The 23,132-nt window shown below is 40.0% G+C and overlaps 1 protein-coding gene across 1 annotated transcript in view; it reads right to left on the reverse strand.

Annotated features, from left to right (window-relative positions):
* RORB (RAR related orphan receptor B) overlaps nt 1-23,132 on the reverse strand; it is a 261,514-nt gene that overhangs the window by 42,828 nt on the left and 195,554 nt on the right. Inside the window, exons 2-4 of the mRNA XM_063917496.1 lie at nt 18,151-18,236; nt 8,593-8,734; nt 2,389-2,790 (exon numbers count right to left, since the gene is read on the reverse strand). Of these exons, the coding sequence (XP_063773566.1) occupies nt 2,389-2,790; nt 8,593-8,734; nt 18,151-18,236 (630 nt within the window). The remainder of the gene's footprint in view (nt 1-2,388; nt 2,791-8,592; nt 8,735-18,150; nt 18,237-23,132) is intronic.

Genomic DNA, 23,132 nt, shown 5'->3' on the forward strand with positions numbered 1-23,132 from the left:
CTTGCTTCCTCCTATACTATTAAGTCACTGTAAAATAAAGTAACTTACTTCTATCCAAATGGTCAATATATTTATTCAATATTATTTATTACCAGTTATTTATATAGCGCACATATTTTGCAGCGCTTTACAGAGAATATTTGCCCATTCACATCAGTCCCTGCCCCAGTGGAGCTTACACTCTATGGCCCTCATTCCGAGTCGTTCGCTCGGTAATTTTCTTCGCATCGCAGCGTTTTTCTGCTTAGTACGCATGCGCAATGTTCGCACTGCGACTGCGCCAAGTAATTTTGCTATGAAGATAGTTTTTTACTCACGGCTTTTTCTTCGCTCCGGCGATCGTAGTGTGATTGACAGGAAATGGGTGTTACTGGGCTGAAACACGGAGTTTTATGGGCGTGTGGATAAAAACGCTACCGTTTCCGGAAAAAACGCGGGAGTGGCTGGAGAAACGGAGGAGTGTCTGGGCGAACGCTGGGTGTGTTTATGACGTCAAACCAGGAACGACAAGCAGTGAACTGATCGCAGATGCCGAGTAAGTCTGAAGCTACTCTGAAACTGCTAAGTAGTTTGTAATCGCAATATTGCGAATACATCGTTCGCAATTTTAAGAAGCTAAGATTCACTCCCAGTAGGCGGCGGCTTAGCGTGTTTAACTCTGCTAAAATCGCCTTGCGAGCGAACAACTCGGAATGAGGGCCTATATTCCCTACCACATGTACACACAGACACATTCACACTGGGGTTAATTTTTGTTGAGAGCTAATTAACCTACCAGTATATATTTTTGGATTATGGGTGGAAACCGGAGAACCCGAAGAAAATCCACTCAAGTACGGGTCGAATATACAAACTCCGCACAGTTAGGGCCATGGTGGGAATGGAACCCATGACCTCAGTGCTGTGAGGCAGTAATGCTAACCATTACACCGTCTGTACTGCCCCACTATTTGACTAATTATTTTTCAATATTTAAAAGACACAATCTAACAATAAAGCCAGCCAAGCATGTTCAATGCAGATGTTTGGCCTCATTGACAGCATGTCCACTGCACACGGGACCCAATAGTGTTGTCACCAGATAATGGTCATACTCGCTGGATAAATCAGCGTATAATGGGGGTCATTCCAAGTTGATCGCTAGTGAAAAATGTTCGCAGCGCAGCGATTAAGTGAAAAAGCAACACTTCTGCGCATGCGTATGCGGCGCAGTGCGCATGCCCGACGTACTTTCACAACGAGCAATGTATTTTTACACAAGGTCTAGCGAAGCTTTTCAGTCGCAATGGCAGCCGCAGAGTGATGGACAGGAAAGGTGCGTTTCTGGGTGTCAACTGACCGTTTTCAGGGAGTGTTCGAAAAAACGCAGGCATGCCAGGAAAAACACAGGCGTGGCTGGCTGGACGCAGGGCGTGTTTGTGACGTCAAATCCGGAACTGAATGGTCTGAAGTGATCGCAAGTGCTGAGTAGGTCTGAAGCTACTCAGAAACTGCACAATATTATTTTGTAGCCGCTCTGCGATCCTTTAGTTCGCACTTCTGCTAAGCTAAAATACACTCCCAGAGGGCGGCGGCATAGCGTTTGCACGGCTGCTAAAAACAGCTAGCGAGCGATCAACTTTGAATGACCCCCAATGTCAGTCATTTGGAGTTTTGTGGAGCCCCACATATGTAACAATTTGAGGTACTTTAGTTGCATTAAGTCAATATCAATATACTGTCCATTTATAAGGCTTCATATGGTTATATAACCCCTTATTTTATCTCTTCTTTTATATGAAATTTGCAGCACAATTCTGATTGCATCTACGTGCAAATGGAAGAGAGGAGATAGACACAGCAGTATTCCAGTATGGCACAATGAAAGGGAAGATAAAAAGATAATTGCTCAATTTATTGTTCCATTATTCTTATTTGATGTCAGGGTTCATCTTTACTCAAATACTGTATAAATAATTATGACCAGGGGTGCCATGTAATGAAGTCCGAGTTTGGCGGCCGTGCTTGATGCCCACTGAATGCAAGGTGCAGTCATGTACATGGCATGGTTTAGCCTTGTACATGATTGCCCCTTTAAAAAAAAGTCAGAGTTCGGTCGGCAACCCGCACAGCCACCGAACTTGGACTTTATTACATCCAGGCCCATGTGTACACTCACTTTATCACAGCGATCATATGTAGTGCCTATTACAGCATGGTACGTGTAATGCATTAGGTGCCAGCTGAAATGCCAGTGAACACAAATGCCAATGAAGCAACTGTAGAGATCAAAGTCCATGTCCAATTCATGTCCAATTCCCCCCATTATAACATTTGCTCATCAGCTCATAGAAGAGTATCGAGTATTTACAAAATATATTTTATAATTGTTTAGACAAAGCGACTTACCTATTTCACTTATGCTTATTCCAGGTGAGAGCTGTCCATTGTTGAAAGAGCTATACATAAATAAGTTTGGTACAGATGAAAGGTCATAAATAGGTTCTTGCTTTATCTGTTTCATTCCAGTTATATCTATGCCTGACTGGTCCGGGGAGGGCTGTGCAGAATCTGCACTGTAATAACCTTCAGATTTGGGCAGGTCAATGACATGTCCATTAGAGTAAGTGCCCCCTGTCTCATTGTTGAGGTTGCTTAAACCATTGCTGATGTTACTGCTGTATACCCTGGCTAAGGCATCGGCCTCTCCGCTTTGTTGTTGCCTCTGTTCTTGTAATCGTTGCTGGTGTTTCTGGACTTCGGCGTACAGACTATCTCGCTGTTTTTTTGACATTCGCCCAAATTTTACAGCTGTTAAGAGAAAAGAGCAAAACGTAAACAAGAGAAAAGTAGCATTTATAAATAATATTATATTTTCATATGTTTTAGAATATTAGACATGACTACACTGTAATAAAAAAAAATGCTGTCTGACATGTTGGGAAGCCTACGTTCCATTCGTCAGATGCTTATTTATCGGATTGTTTACGGTATAGGAGGATTTGGGTAGTGCTTTTTTACTCAAATATAGGAACTAAGAGACGTTTAATCTAAAATTGCTGTATTGAAAGCAAGTCTTATCACATTATTAGATTAATCACCAGTGGCGGAACAACTGTGGGTGTAGGTGGCATGGCCGCAAGAGGGTTCAGCGATGCTAGGTTCTTACCTTCTCAGGGTTCCCCCATGCACCCACTGCACGTCCTGTGCCCCCCTCTGAGCGATGCATGCAGAGCAGTGTGCCGAGGAGGCTACAGTGGCAACATGGGCCCCTACCTAGGTTTTTCTATTGGGCACTGTTCCACCCCTGTCAACTGCTTAAGTAAAAACTATCCACTACCAATACTGGGGATGTAGTCAAAATGTTGGCATTTACAGTGCTGACATTCATAATGTCGACAGCAAAATGTAGACAGTTATGCTGTCCACACTGCTAAAATGTCAACGTGTGCAGAATGTCTATACGTGAAATGTTGACTTGTGAATCTCATCATTATTCTGGATGGAGTAGGGTTAGGATGTGCGAGGGAAGATTAGGGTTAGGCTGCAGGACGGGAGGATAGGGTTAGGTTATGGGAGGAGAGTTGAAGGTTAGGCATTAGGGGTTAGGGTTAGGGGTTAGGCATAGTCACCACCGCAACTGTCACTGCAGTCACCAGAATTCATCATCACCTGACCGCAGAATCCAGAAGATACTGCTGGAGCAGCTGTACCCGCTGTACCAGGTAATTCACCGCTAGACCAGCAGGGACATTTAGGCAGATTCTAATTATGCTGACACTTCATCAGTGTCAGCATGATAAATGTGGACTTGGTCAATGTTGACACTGCGAGCATGTCAATATTATGACCATGTTCACATTGTCATGTTGACAAAATATACCACACTTAAAATGTACATACTTGTTGGCTGGCTGTGGTACTGATGACTGATTTAACAAATATATATTATAATCAGTTTGAATGCCTTTCTTACAATAATTGGTCCCGGTGTATTTACTAACAATATCCATTTAAGTAGATGGCATTTCCTTAATGGGCAGAAATAAATTGCTACAATCTATCTGTTTAATTGACAGCATACCGGATGTTTTGATCACCAGTATCAACTGGAAAATCTTCCAATATAGAGATGTCCTGGTGATGTTTAGACTTCTAGGGTTATGACCAATGGGTCCAAATGTGCAAGCATGGCCATCCGCCTGCAAGTCGCATGTAACGGAGAAGGATCCTTCAGATCCCTCTAGGCTTCTATAGGCAATGAATCTCTGTAAAATTACTCCTTCCAGAACTTGATACACGCGGACAGTTTACAGCCCTTAAAATCCTATGGGAAATGCTGTGATGCGGTACAGGCAGATATTGGAGGTATCTTATGCAGACCTTTTTAATACATATGCAGATCCTTTGTGCATATGTATCAAACCCATTTTGCAATAAAACCTCCTGATACCTCTCTGTCACAGGTCTCTCGAGCCTGCTAATTTCATCCCCTGTGTGAAGATCCTGGAAGTGAAGTCAATTCTGGGACAGCTATATATTGCAGAGCTGTCCCAGCAAGAAGAGGATTTTACATACTGGCAGACGATCCTGGAGGTACTGTAAGTAACATTATAAAAACAAATTTTTTTACATCTCATCCATAATCTCAAATTTTCTCTTCCCGTCTCTTATATATTCCTTTGGATTGTAATATCCACACAAAAAGTGTTTTAAACAAATTATGTCCAATAATAATATCTGATAAACAAATAATAATAAGCTCAAGATATTGATGTGAATACGACTTCATAAAGTGATCAACTATGAGTTGCTTGAGCTATATTAACACCTGCAATTTCATAAAGTCTATAAAATACCCTTTTAACTTACAGTGAGACCCCCAGTGTTCTCCTATTTGTACAAATTGTTCTGAAAAGCTTCAGTGATAAAACATTCAGAGACAGTGTTGTCTGTGGGTAAGAGACTAATTGTTCTGCTAATGCTTTGGCCCAAACAGGGATGTTTCAGCACAACAAAGACCAGAAGAGAGTGTAGGGCTACGAAGAGCTTGTTAAACTCATTCATTGTTCAGCTGCCAAATTCTAACTGGTATCTGATGTAATCAATAGACCAGACATGTCAATGTAACAGTCCTTTATCAAATGCCATCCAACTGCTTTCAGTTAAAGAACACATTTACATATTTGTTGTGTTATATATTGTGCGGTTCAAATTCATGCCTTTCTATAGCACGCATATACCGTTACCAATATTGTACCTACCGAATGTGTGAACTATCCTTTTGTGTGTTCCTTTCAGATGTAATAATAATATTCTTAGAAAGTAATATAACTAAACCTTGCCTACATAAGATCATGTTCTTCCTGTCTTTGTTATACAGTATATGCAAAGCTATTTAGAATTATAAACAAAAAACAGTGGGGAGAGTGTAAAGGTGATAACAGTCCTTTCTTTCTATAGGATGCACAATAAAGGAGAACTCCACCCTTTATGAAAAAGAGACCAACATCTAAATGTTCCTTTCTTTGTGTATAGGATATAAAATGTAAGAGTACTGTGTTTTTATGTTCAAGCTTTAAAGAAAGACATCTCTATCGTAGATGGTGACAGCAGACACAGCCGACAGCTCTCTGCTTCTACTCTCCCTCCCACTGGCCTTCCCTCTACATAAATATTTGATAAGAAAGTAAAGTACCTCTATGTAGGAGAAGTTGTGCAGATGAAAGCTGGAGCAGATATATTTAACAAACATGCTTCAAATGTAATGTTGTTCTGCTATTTGTTTCAGGTGCTGGCGAAAGGTACAGAGAGCCTTTCTGCTCAATAGTTATATAACTCCACTAGCTAAATAATACCCCTTTCAGACTAAAAACCCACGTCCAACCAGGGTTATTGAACATGGTTTCAAGCCATGTCACAGCTGCTTGAAACAGTATTTACACTGCAGTTTAGATTCTGGATATTGCTGGGTCATCTCCAACCGCCTGTGATCTGGCTTTCTGCTGATTTTAGCATGACCCAGATCGGACTACCCGGGTCACGCTTTCACACTACAGACTACCCTAGTCGGTCCTGTGTTCGACCATGGTTGTGACTCAGGTAGCGGGCCCGAGACACACAGCCTGGGTAAACCCTTTCACACCAAGCCAGTACCTGGGTGGCCCCAGCAATATCCCAGGTCAGAGGCTTGGTCTGAAAGGATTATAATATGGGAATCCTTTAGAAAAAGTGGTTGGTGAGTTTTTAAGCCTTATTTCTGTGCACTACCTTATTATATATCCATATCTAGTGACTATTGGTATCTGCACTCTGGGAGATTCAGGAGGGAAGGACCATGTGGCAAGTACAGGCAGTTTGGTAACATAACTTGCTTCATCATGGGCATACACCATGTGGTATAGTGCCATAACTCTTGGGGGCAGGGCCATAATGGTGAGATTCACAGTAAATGATGTCATCTTGTCCTGCCCATTTTACAGGAGTCAGGGAGAACTCCTCAAAATTTGACAGTCTCTCAGGCATTCCGGAGGAGTAAACTAATATTGTCCTACCCCAATCTTCCCAGCTGTACAGTTCTTCCAATTTAGTGAGTCTTTATTTTGAGTACATACTGTATTGGAGGAGATATATTAAGCAGTGTAGAGACTGGAGAAGTGGACTAGTGGAAAAGTTGATCATAGTAACCAATTAGTTTTGAAGAAGTACATTTTATAAAATGGCCCACTTTTTCACTTGTAACACTCTTGAAGCATCTAACCCATGTCCCAGCCCTTTAGTTTTGACAACTTTTCTTTGCTTTTGGACATAATGGAGCAGCTAGCTGTTGTTAGTACTAGATTGATGTCTACAGAAGGTCATCAAACCCAGGCCCTGGAGCAAAGCATAATGTGAAATCTAACTCTTTGACAGAGAGAAGCCTGCAGAGCTCATTGTTGAAAGCAGCTTGAAATAAATGCCACACAGCTATAAAATGGAATACAGGGTGCTGAAAAAGATGGCTTGCCAAAAGCAATTTAAGATATAAATCCCACCAAAATATAAATATTAATTTTGCATTGAAACTTCTTTATATAGCATTGTGAATAGAATATTAATATTAATAAATGAAAATTAATATAGAAATATAGGTTACTATTTCTCATAACAAAGTTACCTTGTGATCAGCTCTAACATAGGTAAAACATTTGTGGCTATATTTGTGAAGTGGCTTTCATCAGCACGTGCAATACATAAAGGGGGTCATTCCGAGTTGATTGCTCGCTAGCTAGTTTTAGCAGCCGCGCAAACGCTATGCCACCGCCCACTGGGGAGTGTATTTTAGATTAGCAGAAGTGCGAACGCATGTGCAGCCGAGCTCTGCAAAAACAGTTTGTGCAGTTTTTGAGTAGCTCTGAACCTACTCAGCGCTTGCGATCACTTCAGCTTATTCGTGTCCGGATTTGACGTCATACACCCGCCCAGCGAACGCCCAGCCACGTTTGCGTTTTTTTCAGACATGCTTGTGTTTTTGCAAACACTTCCTGAAAACAGTCAGTTGACACCCAGAAACGCCCCCTTCCTGTCAATCTTCTTGTGGCCGTCAGTGCGACTGAAAACTTCGCTAGAACCTGTGCACAACCACAACGAGCTTTGTACCCGTACATCGCGCGTGCACATTGCGGGACATAGCCTAATCGCTGCGCTGCAAACAACGGCAGCTAGCGATCTACTTGGAATGACCCCCATAGTTCACATAAGTAGATGCTATTGACACCAAGTCTACATTTAGGAAGCAGCATCTTTTGTAAGTTGCAGCTTCTGGTGGTTTGAATCTTAAAATTTAAAGTGGAACTAACATTCAGTAAAAGGAAACAGGGCTTTACACTGAATGTTAGTGTTTGGGAATATACTGTATATTGTCCCATTGTGGATAATTATGTATTTCAGTACAGTGCAGAGTAATGTAATCAGCGCTTTATAAACAATAAAAATAAAAGGAGCATTGTGTTCATATTATTTTATGAATTTGATAGGATGCTTTCTGCCATCTTTATGTGGATAATTGTAATTGGATATAATGAATGATATAATGATAATTGCATAAGAACCTACACCCAGTGTCAATCTGTACAGCAAGCAATTTTTTTGGAGAGGTGACAAATATGTATTTCAGTATAATGTCTATTTCACAATAAATTATACAGTAATTCATGAATTGTTTCTAAACAAGATTAGAAATGTTCTAGATACAAAATGAAGATGTGATTTTCCGGACACACAAGTTTTCTTCAGGTCAGCAACAGCATTTTTTCCCTTTTTAAAAAAATCAGTATTATTGTTATTATTATTTGTTCTGTTCACTAATAGCTGTTAGATTATCTGGGACATTTTCTTAATAAACAATTTCATTAATTGAAAAGGATTTGTCTGTAAATGTAGCACACTAGACTTCTGAAATTGTGAAGTGGCTCCTTTTTCTGATCCACCTGCACATATTGGTTGTTTAACCTTCTCAGACTTCGTGATTCCAAATCCTTGTACTTCATACGAGAAGTGTTGCTCTTTTCGTGCTCCTTCTACATTAGATGAGATTTTCAGAAGCGTACAATGTTACAAGGGAAGTTGACTTACCATCTCTAGACATTCCCAGGGCAAGACACTTTTGCAGTCTACAGTGTTGGCAGCGATTTCTATTTGTTCTGTCAATTAAGCAGTTCCTCTGCCTTGGGCAGGAGTAAGAGGCATTATTTTGTTGACTTCTTCTGAAGAATCCCTGAAACAGTAAGAGATAATAAGGAATGAGAATACTATTCATATTAATTAAATGTATTGCAATGAAAAAAAAAATGGCTCATTATTAAATAAAAACAGAAATCTCTGAGCCATTAATTTGTATTTAAAATCTAGCCGCGCAGAATGACATTTGGGTTTATGAGACTCATTGTGAGATGTCTCTTAGCCTGCAGACTAATCTCTGTTTATTGTTTGGTGTGCTTGTATAGGTCAGCAGACTGAACAATGTATGCTGTTCTTACAGTACTGCTCTTCATATTGTGTAGGGTGTGAGTCACAAGACACGTTTCTTGTCATCACAATAATAAACAATAATCACTTGCACGTCCTGTATCAGACTCAATATATTATGTTGTCAGTGACCATGTTGGTAATCGTAATGTCAACATGAGAATATCGACTTAGTGATGTTGACAGGCATGTCCACATGTTCATCATGAAAGAATCTGTATGTCGACTATCAGCATGTTGACACCAATGAAATGTTGGCAATGCATTTGCAGAGTATCACTAACTCATGACCCTGACTCCTTACTCTAACCTTGACCCCTAAATTAGTGCTAATGTTGACATTTTCACTAAGTCAACATTTCGCATGTCAACATTATAAACACTACAAGTGGCACAAAAGCCATAGACACATATACTACCGTACAAAATAATTCCTGTTATACATTGGAGCGAGGGAGTGAAAATAGATTCTCAATGAAAAATGACTTGATTTCTTTGGACACCCTAGATCAGAGGTCCTCAAACTCGGTCCTCGGGGGCCCACACAGTGTATGTTTTGCAGGTCTCCTCACAGAATCACAAGTGAAATAATTAGCTCCACCTGTGGACCTTTTAAAATGTGTCAGTGAGTAATTAATACACCTGTGCACCTGCTGGGTTACCTGCAAAACATGCACTGTGTGGGCCCCCGAGGACCGAGTTTGAGGACCTCTGCCCTAGATAAAGCACCCACTATAATAGTAGTAGTAGTAGTATAAGTTAATAATTGGCTGATCGGCCTGATAATTGGATGGAGGAGCGGTCAGTTTGAGAAGTCAGAATAGTGTGTGCTGCACACGCTATCTCATTCCCGAACTCCTAATCCCATTGAAGAAATTGCTCAGTGTGTACAGGTGGACAGCGATCCGATACTCACTATGTCTGATCGGAGTATTTATTGGATTAGCATCAACTCTTGTCTAGTGTACCCAGCTTTACCCTTAGAAGGGTCCTACACCTAAGTATGTAAATATGACTGATCTTTAATTCTCTTTTTCTGTATTTTTTCTCTTACTCATTCTTATGCTTTTCGCTATCCCCTATCAAGTCATTCACTCCTATAGTTTACTGAATAGTTCTACTTCATACTGAACAATCTCTCGGAATTCCACAAAAAAACTTTGTATTACACCTCAAAGCTCGGTAAAACTAGAGGCACAAACATCAGTGCAGAATGTCACAAAAGAGAGAATAAATCTGACATTGTTGTAAATTACCCGTCTACTAATACAAGTATTTGAAAGTATTCCTCAGAATTTCTTTCTACATATAGTAGTTCTTATTTGTCTTCTTCAGTAGACTGTCATGAAAATATCCATAACTCCTCCCTCTGTTACTGGAACTACAAGTCCTTGTAAACATCTTACTGTAAGAATAGCTGCCACCATTTCCTTACAATTCCCACCTTCCTGTTGGGTAGTTATGTCTATATTTATGGGGATGATGTCTAGGTTGATCTTGTGTTGTTACCAATTAAGTAATTATTGTTGAGTTGTCCTTGTGATATGTTCCCTGTAAATTGTCTTTGTTAATTGTCCCTAATTTTCAGGGAAAGTCTCAAGGTTTAGATGTTGGGACTTGTACCACTCCAAGGCCCACCAATATGATGTTGCATGTAAAGTGCTTAGTGCACCATCCCCAGGAGAGTTACTATACATCAAATTTCTTGTAACACGTGTTGTTCACTTTATTTCTATCAGTGCTACTATTGTCACAAAAGTTATTTATAACGTAGCTTTCATTCCGTATATTAACTACAGTAGTGCATAAGCGTTTCTATAATATGTGCAAGATGTGCAGTGTACACTGGCCCCTGGGTCCACGGGGGGGGCTTACACCACACACCCTGCCTCCATATATTATATTTACTCCTTCGCAGTCCGAGCCATTTCCGAGTGTAAAACACCACTGCACCACTAGTGTATGCATATTTAGTAATTTATCAAAAGAAGCATCAGAGTAAAGTAAAAAGTTATACTGAAAAAAAGTATAAGCCAAAGAAATGTGCAAGGTATGCATATGTTAGTATGAAATATATGCATCACATTTACTAGGTAAAAAACACTATGACACCTTACTGTATTTAACAGAACAAAACAATGTGGGTATAATAAGTTAAGACTATATATTTTGCAATTCAATATTTTAACTGACAAGACTGAGGGGCTAATTCAGGTCGGATCGCAGTGTGTGATCTAACCAGATTTTTTGGTTTTGAAAAATCAGCCCAAGTATTTTGTTTCAGATTCTGATTTTCGTTCAGTTTAAAATTGATAATCATTGATAAAAATGAATAAAAACAGCTCAAATCATGTAATTTTTGCAATCCAAACTCTGAATTCCGAACCTTGGGAAATACAGATTAGGTTTTGGTTTAGATTGGATCCACAAAATTCGGATGGATTCAGGATAGGTACAGGGGAGGGGTAAAATAATTGCACGGTCCCCTGTCGGCATTCTAATTGTCATGATGCCGGTGTTGGTCATGTGACTGCAGGCATCCCGACCACGCGTTTATACTGTACATGGGTCCCATCCCAAAGATATATGGAAAAATTGGATATCCAAAATATTCCTGCTCCCAAGCATTTTTGATATGTGAAATTCAACCTGTATAAGTTAATGTTGCGAGACTACATTTCATGTATTATATTATACATAGTATTATTTCTAATAATATTATTTCATTTAACTTTTCACACTACATAAATATTTTAAGTTTATCTATCTCTGCGTTGTGTAATTTTGTAGCATTTATAACACACACACACACACACACACACACACACACACACACACACACACACACACACACACACACACACACACACACGTGTAGGCATGCATACATGTACACCCACAAATGCATAAACAATTAAATAAATAAAATTGTTATGACCATCCTGCAAGCAAAACAGAACAAACTTTATACCTGTATCATTATCACCTAGGTAAATTTAATATAAAATATGGAAATAAACAAGTATTTGCTATATTCTTGTATTATGGTTGCCACAACTTTACACCCTACTGTTAATTGTGATAATATATACACATAAATGATTTGCTTGTAATGTGTGATATTCACAGGTGTATTTTTAATCAGATTCTGTAATTTTCTTAGTAAGATATGCAGTGAATATACATTGCAACTTTAAAACAAGCATCATCAATTTAGATGGCATTAAACCACATTATATTCAATTACAGCTATGAAGGATTTTTATAAATCTACCTCTATATTAGTATCCTAGAAATGCACTAAATAGTTAAGTAAAGATAATTAAAAATAACACATGTTATGTTGTAAACTCTTTCTAAACTTCAAATTATATATTATTGCAAATCATTATCATTAATTTATAGAGAAACAAAGCTATGTTTCCTTTATAACCTTATAAGGTCCATAATGGATTCCATGTAACCTACATTGACCACTCATGATCATTAAATATTTATTTATGTGTAGTAGCTGTAACTAAACCTATTTTATGGAGAAGGTCCTAATCAGTACAAGTTGTACGGATAAAGGGGGTCATTCCCAGTTGTTCGCTCGCAAGCTGCTTTTAGCAGCTTTGCACACGCTAAGCCGCCGCCTACTGGGAGTGAATCTTAGCTTATCAAAATTGCGAACGAAAGATTAGCAGAATTGCGAATAGACACTTCTTAGCAGTTTCTGAGTAGCTCCAGACTTACTTGGCATCTGCGATCAGTTCAGTCAGTTTCGTTCCTGGTTTGACGTCACAAACACACCCAGCGTTCGCCCAGGCACTCCCCCGTTTCTCCAGCCACTCCCGCGTTTTTACCAGAAACTGTAGCGTTTTTTCACACACACCCATAAAACGTCCAGTTTCCGCCCAGAAACACCGTCTTCCTGTCAATCACATTACGATCACCAGAACGAAGAAAAAACCTTGTAATGCCGTGAGTAAAATACCTAACTGCATAGCAAATTTACTTGGCGCAGTCGCACTGCGGACATTGCGCATGCGCATTAGCGACTAATCGCTCCGTTACGAGAAAAAAATAACGAGCGAACAACTCGGAATGACCCCCAAAAGCCATAACAGGTGATTCTTAATACATTCCGTAATATACATGCATCCCTTTCAGTCTAGCAATAATCACATAAAAGTAGCAACTGATGTCAAACTGGATACAGGTACGGAATCACTTTTTTGTGTCCAGGAGCCCATTATCCAGAAAGATAAAAAAAAATTATTGCTGCTGTTTGAAAATAATGACACACAGATGTGCTCACTAAGGGGTCTATTTACTAAGCCTTGGATGGAAATAAAGTCGCTGGAGATAAAGTACCAGCCAATCAGCTCCTAACTGTCATTTTTCAAACACAGCCTGTCACATGACAGTTAGGAGCTGATTGGCTGGTGCTTTATCTCCAGCGACTTTATCTCCACCCAAGGCTTAGTAAATAGACCCCCAAATGCCTTCTTCTACAGTTATGTGAGAAGCACTGCTACACAACTTAATAAGGAGTACAATGCCAGGGGCAAAACACACAGGGTAAGTGTTGACTATTGTTTTAGGGGGTGGTCTTCAGGTTGCCGACTGTTGGGATCCCAGCGCACAGTCTACCGGCGCCGGAATCCCGACAGCCGGCATACCGACAGTTTTTCTCCCTCGTGGGGGTCCACGACCTCCCTGGAGGGAGAATAAATAGAGTGGCGCAGGGGCTCATTTGCGCTCGCCACACTGTCGGTATGCCAGCGGTCGGGCTTCCGGCGCCGGTATGCTGGTCGTTGGAAACCCAGCCGCCGGCATACCATACTACACCCGTTTTAGGTAGACACAATTATACTGATGACTATGCTGATTATCCATTACCTTTATGTATATGATTTTATTACACATTTATATATTTTTAAATTGACTTCACTATGAGCTCTTGTTTGTTTGGTGCTGGGCTGTTTTTCAGATTTAGAGATGACTGAAGCAGATTAAAGAAAGACTCTGTCTGGATACCCTGAAGTGGTATTATACAGATCTAGCCACGCTCACCGTGGCTTCGTCGTGGCAATACGTGCACCCACGCATAGCCACGCCTAGCTGTGGCAATTGGCACTTAACACATTCTATATGGGCACGACTAAGACACACGCGCACAACGAACGTGTATGCAGTCATGGCAAACGAGGTGCATTTGCGCCTAGATGTAGCCACAATGAGCATGGCTACATCTGTATACTCCAATGTGGTCTTATAATATTATTCAAAGACATTAGCTACCGTATATGAGCAAGGAGTTGTTCGGTTCCTTCCTGTTTTGTTGTTGTTATTTGGTTACTTTCTTTGGTGGTGAGGGGGGTCACCAAGCTCAAACTTGCCTCCGGGCCACTAACATGAACTTACGCCAGTGGTTTCTAGCTCTTCTATCAGCAGTACACGAGTATCCATTAGTGACTACTCATTCATAAATAGTTCTATCCTTGTGCTTCATAACAATTACTTATAGCATTAAATGTGATAGAAATGAAGGCAGAATTGATCACTCACTAAATTATTCTCAGGAAAAAAAAAATGACAAAATGTATTCATTTTTATTGAACTTACTATAAAAGACCCAATATGTCAAAAGGAGGACCAGGTGAAAACCTAGTAGACATTTCTTCAGGGAACCTTAAATCCTTCATTTAAGCAAATTCCTAGTTCTACTGTCATTCCCATTGGTTTGGACTACCACATTGGTGACCAAGTTTCTGGCGGTGGAGCAATTATATAAACACATAGGGCGGTATTCAATTATTTCTGCCCCCTTCCACACTCGTTCTGTTACTGCTTACTGGTGTGGTATCATTTCAGCTCGCTACCCTTGGTGTAGCGAGGCGCCCAACCCTTTAGGCAGTTAAACCTGATTTCTATGAGCCTGATATGTGTGATAATGGGGATCATTTAGAAAAGAGATTGGGCATTATATATCATTTGAATACTGCCCATAGAGTCTTACTTTTTACTGCTCTAAGGTAAACCCGGCTAATATGTACACTTTCATTATAATATTCACAAATCTTTCAGAAATGTGTGAGAACTAAATATTTTCAGCTAAGGCTGATTATTTTTGTTGTTTGTTGGGACAGGGAGCTGCTTTCTATGCACATAACACATACATTAAACACCTCAGCTAACTCATTAATTATTATGTATCACAATTTCATGCATGTTAGTTTCTTTTATGATATGCAACCTTTATGTACATATTGTGACTGTTACAAGTTGCCTTTTCACACTGGATCAAAACTATTTTACAGCTCTCCAACAGGTAGCCAGTATTGCCACATGTGCACGTGGCCTTCCAGGGTTTTCCGGTCCCCTGTATGCTTTAAATCTATAAAATGGGCCAGATGTAATGGCTTGCAAGACAGCCAGAGCTCCGAGACGCCTGCCGAACTTGTATGTTTTTTTAAAGCAGCAAACGCTTACAAGGCAAAACCAACCAGGAGTTCGGCCGGAGTCTCGGAGCTCCGACTGTCTTGCAAGCCATTACATCCTGCCCAATGGGGCAGATGTATTAAGCTTGGAGAAGTGATTAAGCAGTGATAAAGAAATGATAAGTGGAAGGTGATAGTGCACCAGCCAATCAGCTCCTGTTAATTTACACACTGGAGCTGATTGGCTGGTGCGTTACCACCTTGCACTTATCACTGCATTATCATTGCTTTATCACTTCTCTAGGCTTAATACATCTGCCCCCATGTTTGATATCCTGTATGATCATTTTATTATTGCCAGATATAACTCATGACCCACCTGGGCTGCATCTACCATGTACAGTAACTAAGGAGACTGCTGTCTTGGGCAGCATCTTTATGGTACAGAAGATTAATTACCTTAATTTCAGTTTTGTAACTTTAAGTTTCATATTTTTGTGCTAGCTAGCTATCCATGCATATAGTCAAAACTATAGGGTGGGGATCCATTCACTATCATCTATCTAGTGTAAAAAAACTGTTATACAACCTTTCAGTTTACCTCATAAACCACTAGAAAAACTTGTGGATAAACAGGATCACTTTCTTGGCAAATGTTCCTAATCTGTAATAAACCAGAAATCTAGGGGACAAGTTCACTTTGACATGACCTTATGGCATATTAAAGTTTGTTACATCTCTCTCTAAATTAACCTGATGATCAAGCATCGTCCAATTTATAACACTTCTTCATTTCCTCTAGCCTTTTCTTGTTTATAAAGTCATTTTACAGATTGCTCTTTAATACGCCATCGGTTTAAGTGGTACTACTTGTTTTCCCTCTGTCCCAATTACATGGCTTTGCTTGTTAGCTTTAGTACTTTATGTTGCCGTCATTGAGTTTACTTCTGAAAAGTGTGTCATTGACTTTTATTGTGATACTTCCAAGGCTCTGTTGGAGGAGCCTACAGCACATAGCTTTGTGAAGGGTAAATAAGGCTATGTTGTGTACTACACTATTATTGCATGATTTAGGCAATTAGGTAGTGATGCAAAAAGAGCAAACAGAGAACACACAGAGGAAGTAACTCTTAAAAGAGTTCCAAATGAGGCTAAACCAAGTAAAGAGAAAACTGACCTAGATTACATGATACTGTAAGTAGGCAAAAGGTGCTAAACTGTACATATACTTTACCATGTATATGATACTGCACATCCCAAACTATGATCAAAGCACAAGACATACAAAAAAAAAAAAAATCTTACTACTAATTTTGGAAGTATAATACACGGTCGAGTCACGTTATTATGACCACCTCCTACATTTGACGTCAGCAGCGCGTAGCCTGTGAAGTATGCCACGTGTCAGTCACTGGCTAGGTAGGTATCTAAGGTGTACAATAGGTTGAAGGTGCGTAACGGCCATCTGATGCGCTACAGTAGAGCAGCTCACCATCAAAATGAACCTGGGGGCTACCAGACGTGTCTAAAACGAGAGCTTAGCGAACGTCTAGCTGCTGTCAGTGCTGCACACGCCTATTACTCTGGCTATTTACTGGTGGTCATAATAATATGACTCAACCATGTATAATGGTAATTTAGAGCTTAATGACTTAGATTAGTTCAACAACCTCAGCCTTTGATGATTTAGAGCTGCTACAAATGGTGCTATTTGGATTTAAAGTACAATTCCTTGATAATGACTATATTCTGCTGTGTTGTATGACAATTTATGAAAAAAAAATGATATGTAAAAAAGTAAAAGTAAACAGGTTGAGAGTATAAACTTTATCACAGTTTTCCTCCACTAGTTAGACAGGAGCCTGACATTCACTATGCAATGCCCAGTATCATCACCAACCGTCTTACTTCATGATATCATGACTCTGCCTATGTCATATGCAGCCCTGTATTCACTAACATAATCTTAGTGGACAAGTCAAAGAATCCCAAAAGATCAACACACATTCCTTGCAGCAGTGAGCATTCTGAAAACCTAATTGATTAAAGGTTACAGGTGAGGACCACATATATGTGAAGGAGACATAGGGGGTTATTCAGTACGGTACACAGTGTACCAAAAATCACAATTGAGCATCCCTAAGGGATGCGATCACACCATGATTGACATCAGCGGCCGTCAGGGGAGTGACGTTTCGCCGTTGTGGGAGACTGGTTCGGCCAACACAGGCGTGGCTGGACCGTTTTTGGGGTCACATATTTATATATATTTATGCTATGTATGACCTTAAGTGTTTTGCTGACCCTGGTTTAAGGTTGTGCTTCCTTATAATGGTCACATGCTGTCCAAAACGCTGACAATATCGTTCTAACTATGTAAGAGATATATTTCTGCTGTCTTTGATGAATTCTTGGTGAGTGCCCTTTTTTATGCGTTTAGATCTTAGAAGAGGTCACAATGGGAGACACGCAGCTGTTGGTTTTGTATTGTATAGATGTGAGTGCGGAATTTCTCTACAAAGTATATATATTATAAATAGTGGCATCATAAGTAAGTCAACATATTTTGAGACATTTTACATAAGTATCTATTAAACGTGAGCAGACTTACAATAACACTTATTTTTTAAAGTGTTTCTTATGCTCTCCTCACATAACTGGGAAAAAACATATGAGTGTGGGTATATGTACGTTTCATCTACCTGTCTTTCATTCTGCCACCTTTTGCCTTTTGTCTTACCTTGCAGCCTTCACAAGTGATGACACCGTAGTGGATTCCTGAAGACTTATCTCCACAAATTTTGCATGGTATCACTTCAATTTGTGCTGAAAAACAGAGAGCGACAGCTTAGCTGACATAGCATTTTTATTTAGCAACGTCTATTTTTGTTCAATGACTAAAACATCATTTTTAGGTGATTAAAAGGAAACGAAATGTAGCACTGAGTATTTTCAAGTAAAAAAAAATAGATCTCAGGTTTAAGCTTCTCTTCAAATACATAATTTAATAGCAATATCCAATATTTGACTGCTCTAAGACCCAACACAAACATTTCCCTAATCTCTCTGCAGGAAAAATAAACAGTTTAATGCAACTTGATTTGTATTTTATATTAATATTTTACTCTTTTGGCTGATGGTTATATTATCAAAATGGTTAGACTGTAATTTACTTGTTTGTTAAAATAACAGCAATTGAAGAAAACAAATGTTTAAACAAACAGTGCTTAATATAATGCAATTGTGTTATATTCAACTGCAGTGTATTATCCTGCGCGCTGCTTATAATCAAGAGGGATTATGTAAAAATGAACAATGTAATGATGTATAGCACAATTCTGCCTCACAACAAGCTGAACTGTATAGGACATGAATACTTAATCGTACTGACGGTGTTCATACCTGAGAGGCATTTATCCTATGTGTCAAAGAAGGACAATTGGAGGGGTGTGTAACAGAAAACGCCTGTTATTAAATGTACACGCAAGGTGAAAAGAAGCTATTGCTTTCCTAGAAACAGCTTCAATTACTGTAACTGAAACTCGGTTGGCTATTGGACTTCACTGGAAAAGAAAAAACCTGAGCGCAGCCAATAAGAGTGCAAGATCTTTTTAATAACACATAGAGTTCCTGAACATGATCACCAAGTGGAGACGCCAGAGGGCATCCAGGTTAGACTTAGATATCACTTTAAGACAACTCTATCCAGTCTAACCAAAGTCATTCAAAACTAATACTTCCACCTTTAGGCTAGATGTCACAATAAATCCAATTCTGGCCACAATTGATATGCTGTGCATCATATATCAGTTTGTATCTGCAAAAACTGTAGAACCTGCAACAGACAGATAACCAATTCTTCTGATGAAGCATTGCCATGAATTTTAAAAAGCAAAAGTCATTTAGATACAGTATCGGACTGAGGCATGTAGGGTCCACTGGAGTAATAAGCGTTTGGGAAGCGGATATGGAGGCAGTGAACAAGTCATTTCTACAAAATGAGGGTGTGTTTTGTAGGCATGCCAAGACCAGGGTCTGCATAGTCAGATGTGGACTTCCTGGAACTGGCTGACCAGTTTATGACGGCAGTCCAAGTAAGACTGGCCGAGGGCAATGATCTCGATGGTTATTTGATGCTGCATCTTTGGACTTAGCACTCGCACTGCAGATGCTGGCAGGAGACATCTTTTCCTACAGACACATCCTGCAGCATTAGAATATTTAGTTTACGGTATTGCCCTGCCACTTCCCTGCTGCTGTGCAATGCCAGCCACATCAGAATCAAGCTCTGTGTCAGGATTCTAATTCTTTACATTTAGTACATTTAATGACTATTAGCTTCTGGTGATACAGTACTTATGCATCTCTTTGTATCATTACATAATGTATGGATATTCTTACAAATTGTTTAGTGCTACATAACATTTATAAATACTTTATGTCAACTAATTCAGAACACTTACTGGGCAATTAGACACATTGGTGGACTCCCCATACCTTAAAAGAAGCGCATTTTATTTCTTCCCATAACAGTTCCAGAGACATACGGGTGTATTCAATGTTTGTCGGATCGGATCCGACAATGCAGTATTCAATAAACGGCCAAATCCGACAGGATTTGGCCATTCCCGACAGTGCCAATCCGACTTTTTTTAAAGTCGGATTGACATTGTCAGAAAGGGCTAAAACCTGTTGGATTTGGCCGTGCTTCTGACAAAACACGTGGATCCGCGGCTATTCCGCCGATCCACGTGTTTAGCGACAAGTCAGAATTGCTGACTTGTCAGAAAAACGGCAGGGGGATAGAATAGGTTGGAACAGTTTCCGACCTAAAAAAGTCGTAAACCTCCATCTTTCCGACAAGACGGCAGTTCCGACTACAATTGAATACCCCCATAGGTGTTTAATGGGTGAATTGTGTGCGGCGCACACGGCCGCTAGGTCCAGGGGGGGCACACACTGCACCTATATAGTTTACTTATCCCTCCGGACTCCCGCGATGGCGGCCCTGCAGTGCTGTCACAAATCACTTGGAAAATGGGCGCCGTGGCCATTTCCGAGTGATTTGCGCATACGCACTGGAGATGTCTCTGGGAACAAGGCGTGGGTGCCATGTTCCTGGAGACCTGCGCATGCGCAGTAGACTCTGGCGTTATGCCAGAGTCTACTAGCTGCCAGAGAGGAGGGGGCCCGCAATAGAGGCTGCACGTGGGTCACACGGGTCCTCTCTTAAAATGCCCCTGTCCAGTGGTACAAGTTCGATTAGCTTAGGAATTGATCTAATGTTAGATGGCAAGATAAAGTTAATGGACAATTCATTTAGGACTCGGGTAAATTCCGGGGAATACAAACATTTAGATTAATGCTATTAAGTTTACAAAATGTTTAAAACACTGCTTCGTTATGGCCTGTGTGTCTTCTAATTAAAATAGCCTTCTAAAGATGGTGTAATAACTTAATTATTCCTTACTATCTATAAACTTAATGATAAAGCACGCTATTATTGATCAATGGCATTTGTTCTTTTATTTTATGTTACAATATGGCCAGAAGGGCTTAATGCTGTGGGTTTACAATTGTACTGTGAATACAAGAAATTTTACATGGTGGAAGCATGTCATAGTGACGACCACGACATGTAAATGAATTGTGAATCTATAACGTCTTACATACTGTATCAGAAAACGTTCTGATTCTGCTTGTTCCTTTCTCTATCACTAGGCAGGAAGAGCAGCTGCCAGCACAAGACAACAAGCCACAAGTACAGCCAGGAGGGACACAGTCACATTGTGCTAGGGGCTTCCATTGCATGTTAATCTTTCATGCCAAAAGCAGAATAAAGAGCAATCCACCACTCAGGGGAGACAGGTAGCAAAGGGAAGAACACATCACGCCTGACTAAGCATAATGCTAACAATGGTCCCTGAAGGAAATTTATAACATTTTTGTCAATATGACTACAGCACACTGAAAAGTAATAATACAAGGCAACTTGAGTTCTATGCTAAAAACAAATCTCATAAATTTCAGTGTTAGCAAGTCCCATCTATTACATACTGTATCATAAAATACATAGACACACACACACAAATCCATCACAATTAGAGTTTATGGTCTATTATTAAACTTTTTGCCTGGTACTACAAGTCTCAGCATGGTAGCACCTCTCATTACGTTTAAGATTAGGGTGTGCAGTCCAGCCCCCCCTTCCCCATTTTTCACGTTTTACCAGAGATTTGGCTACTTGCATGCAATACAAAATAGGTAATAATATACTGTATGTTTTAATGTTGGTTGGAAAGAAATGACTTGAGCAGAGTTTTTCTGCATAGAATTGTGTGTTTGTTCTGCTGATACTGCACCCTTTCCCTAAAGAGATTAGGATTCTAATCCCAAATATTATACTGCACAGCCTATTTTATATTTGAGCTCATCAGATCCAGCATTCTGCATGTAATCTCCTGCAGTATTACCTAGTGTTTATATAAGCTGCTGCTGCTGTTTGAGCAATGATGACTGAGCTCTATCAATACACCTGGATAAAAAGAAATGACATGCTTTTAATGATATACCAGTGATGTATTTATAGCAGCATGTGCTCATTAGTCACACAAAATAAGTTAAAATAAACAAAAAGTTTACAATAATTAATGAAAGTGAAATTACAAAAATCATTCCTGAATTGGTCAAACTGAAGAGATATGTTTTATTAATGTAATATTATTGTGTTTTCTATGGGGTCTATTCATCCTCTCTAAATGGCCCCTCATCGCTGACTGGCAGATTTATGCATTCGTGATCTCAGGTCACACGTGTGCAGAAACCGGCAACGGGGGAGGAAAATAATGCTGCTACTAAAGTAGCAGTGCTACTGATCTTGGGGACAGCTGCTTTTCAAACCAGCTGTCCCCACGCCAGAGCAAAGCTGAAGGCACGTGCATTCGAAAAGGAGGCTAGGCGTATAGGGGCATGACCTTGTGGGTGCCCCGCTGACATCACTAAAGGGGGCATGGCCTCACAGGAGAAGCCCCTGATTACCTCACTCTGGGGGGTGTGCGGGCTGTCCCCAGAGACTCTTCAAGCACTGTCAGCTCCTTCTCTGTGACAAAGCCTAGTGCTGCAACATAATGTCACACTGCAGCACCCGGCTACTGTTATGGAGGAGCAGTCAGCATTTTGGTGTCACCCATTGGAATGGTGACTCCCAGTTGTGACCCGCAACCCCTTTGTGACGCCTCTGTACAGAATTATATATCATATGCATCCAGAGCTGTTTGGAAACATGTTGCACTGACTCAATGGCATTTGGCACCAACATCTATGTGGTTCAAAATTCCCTGTGTCCCACGCTGGTAAGCTGCACCTTATCAAGGTTTGATTAACAAAGGGAAAACAGAATAAAGAAGATTTAAAGAGACAATGCCAGAGGATGCAGGAACAAAATAGACAAGTAGTATGAGATAGGCAAAGGGTAACCAGAACAGGCAGCCAAACAAGAGTTGAGATTGTGTCTCCAAATGCACAATCAGGTGAGAACTAAGATTTGGAATCATACACACATAATCAGATGAGCCAGAAGTCTTGGACTGAAAAAGCAAACCACTAACAAGCAAGCCAAAGTAAAAGGAAATTACACAGTAGCAGTTTACAGGAGAAAAATAAATAAATAAGATATACAATATAGTCCCATTCATGAGGGCTAAAAGGTCCATTATACATGCA

Source organism: Pseudophryne corroboree, chromosome 1, assembly GCF_028390025.1.
Source record: "Pseudophryne corroboree isolate aPseCor3 chromosome 1, aPseCor3.hap2, whole genome shotgun sequence".
Classification (NCBI taxonomy): domain Eukaryota; kingdom Metazoa; phylum Chordata; class Amphibia; order Anura; family Myobatrachidae; genus Pseudophryne; species Pseudophryne corroboree.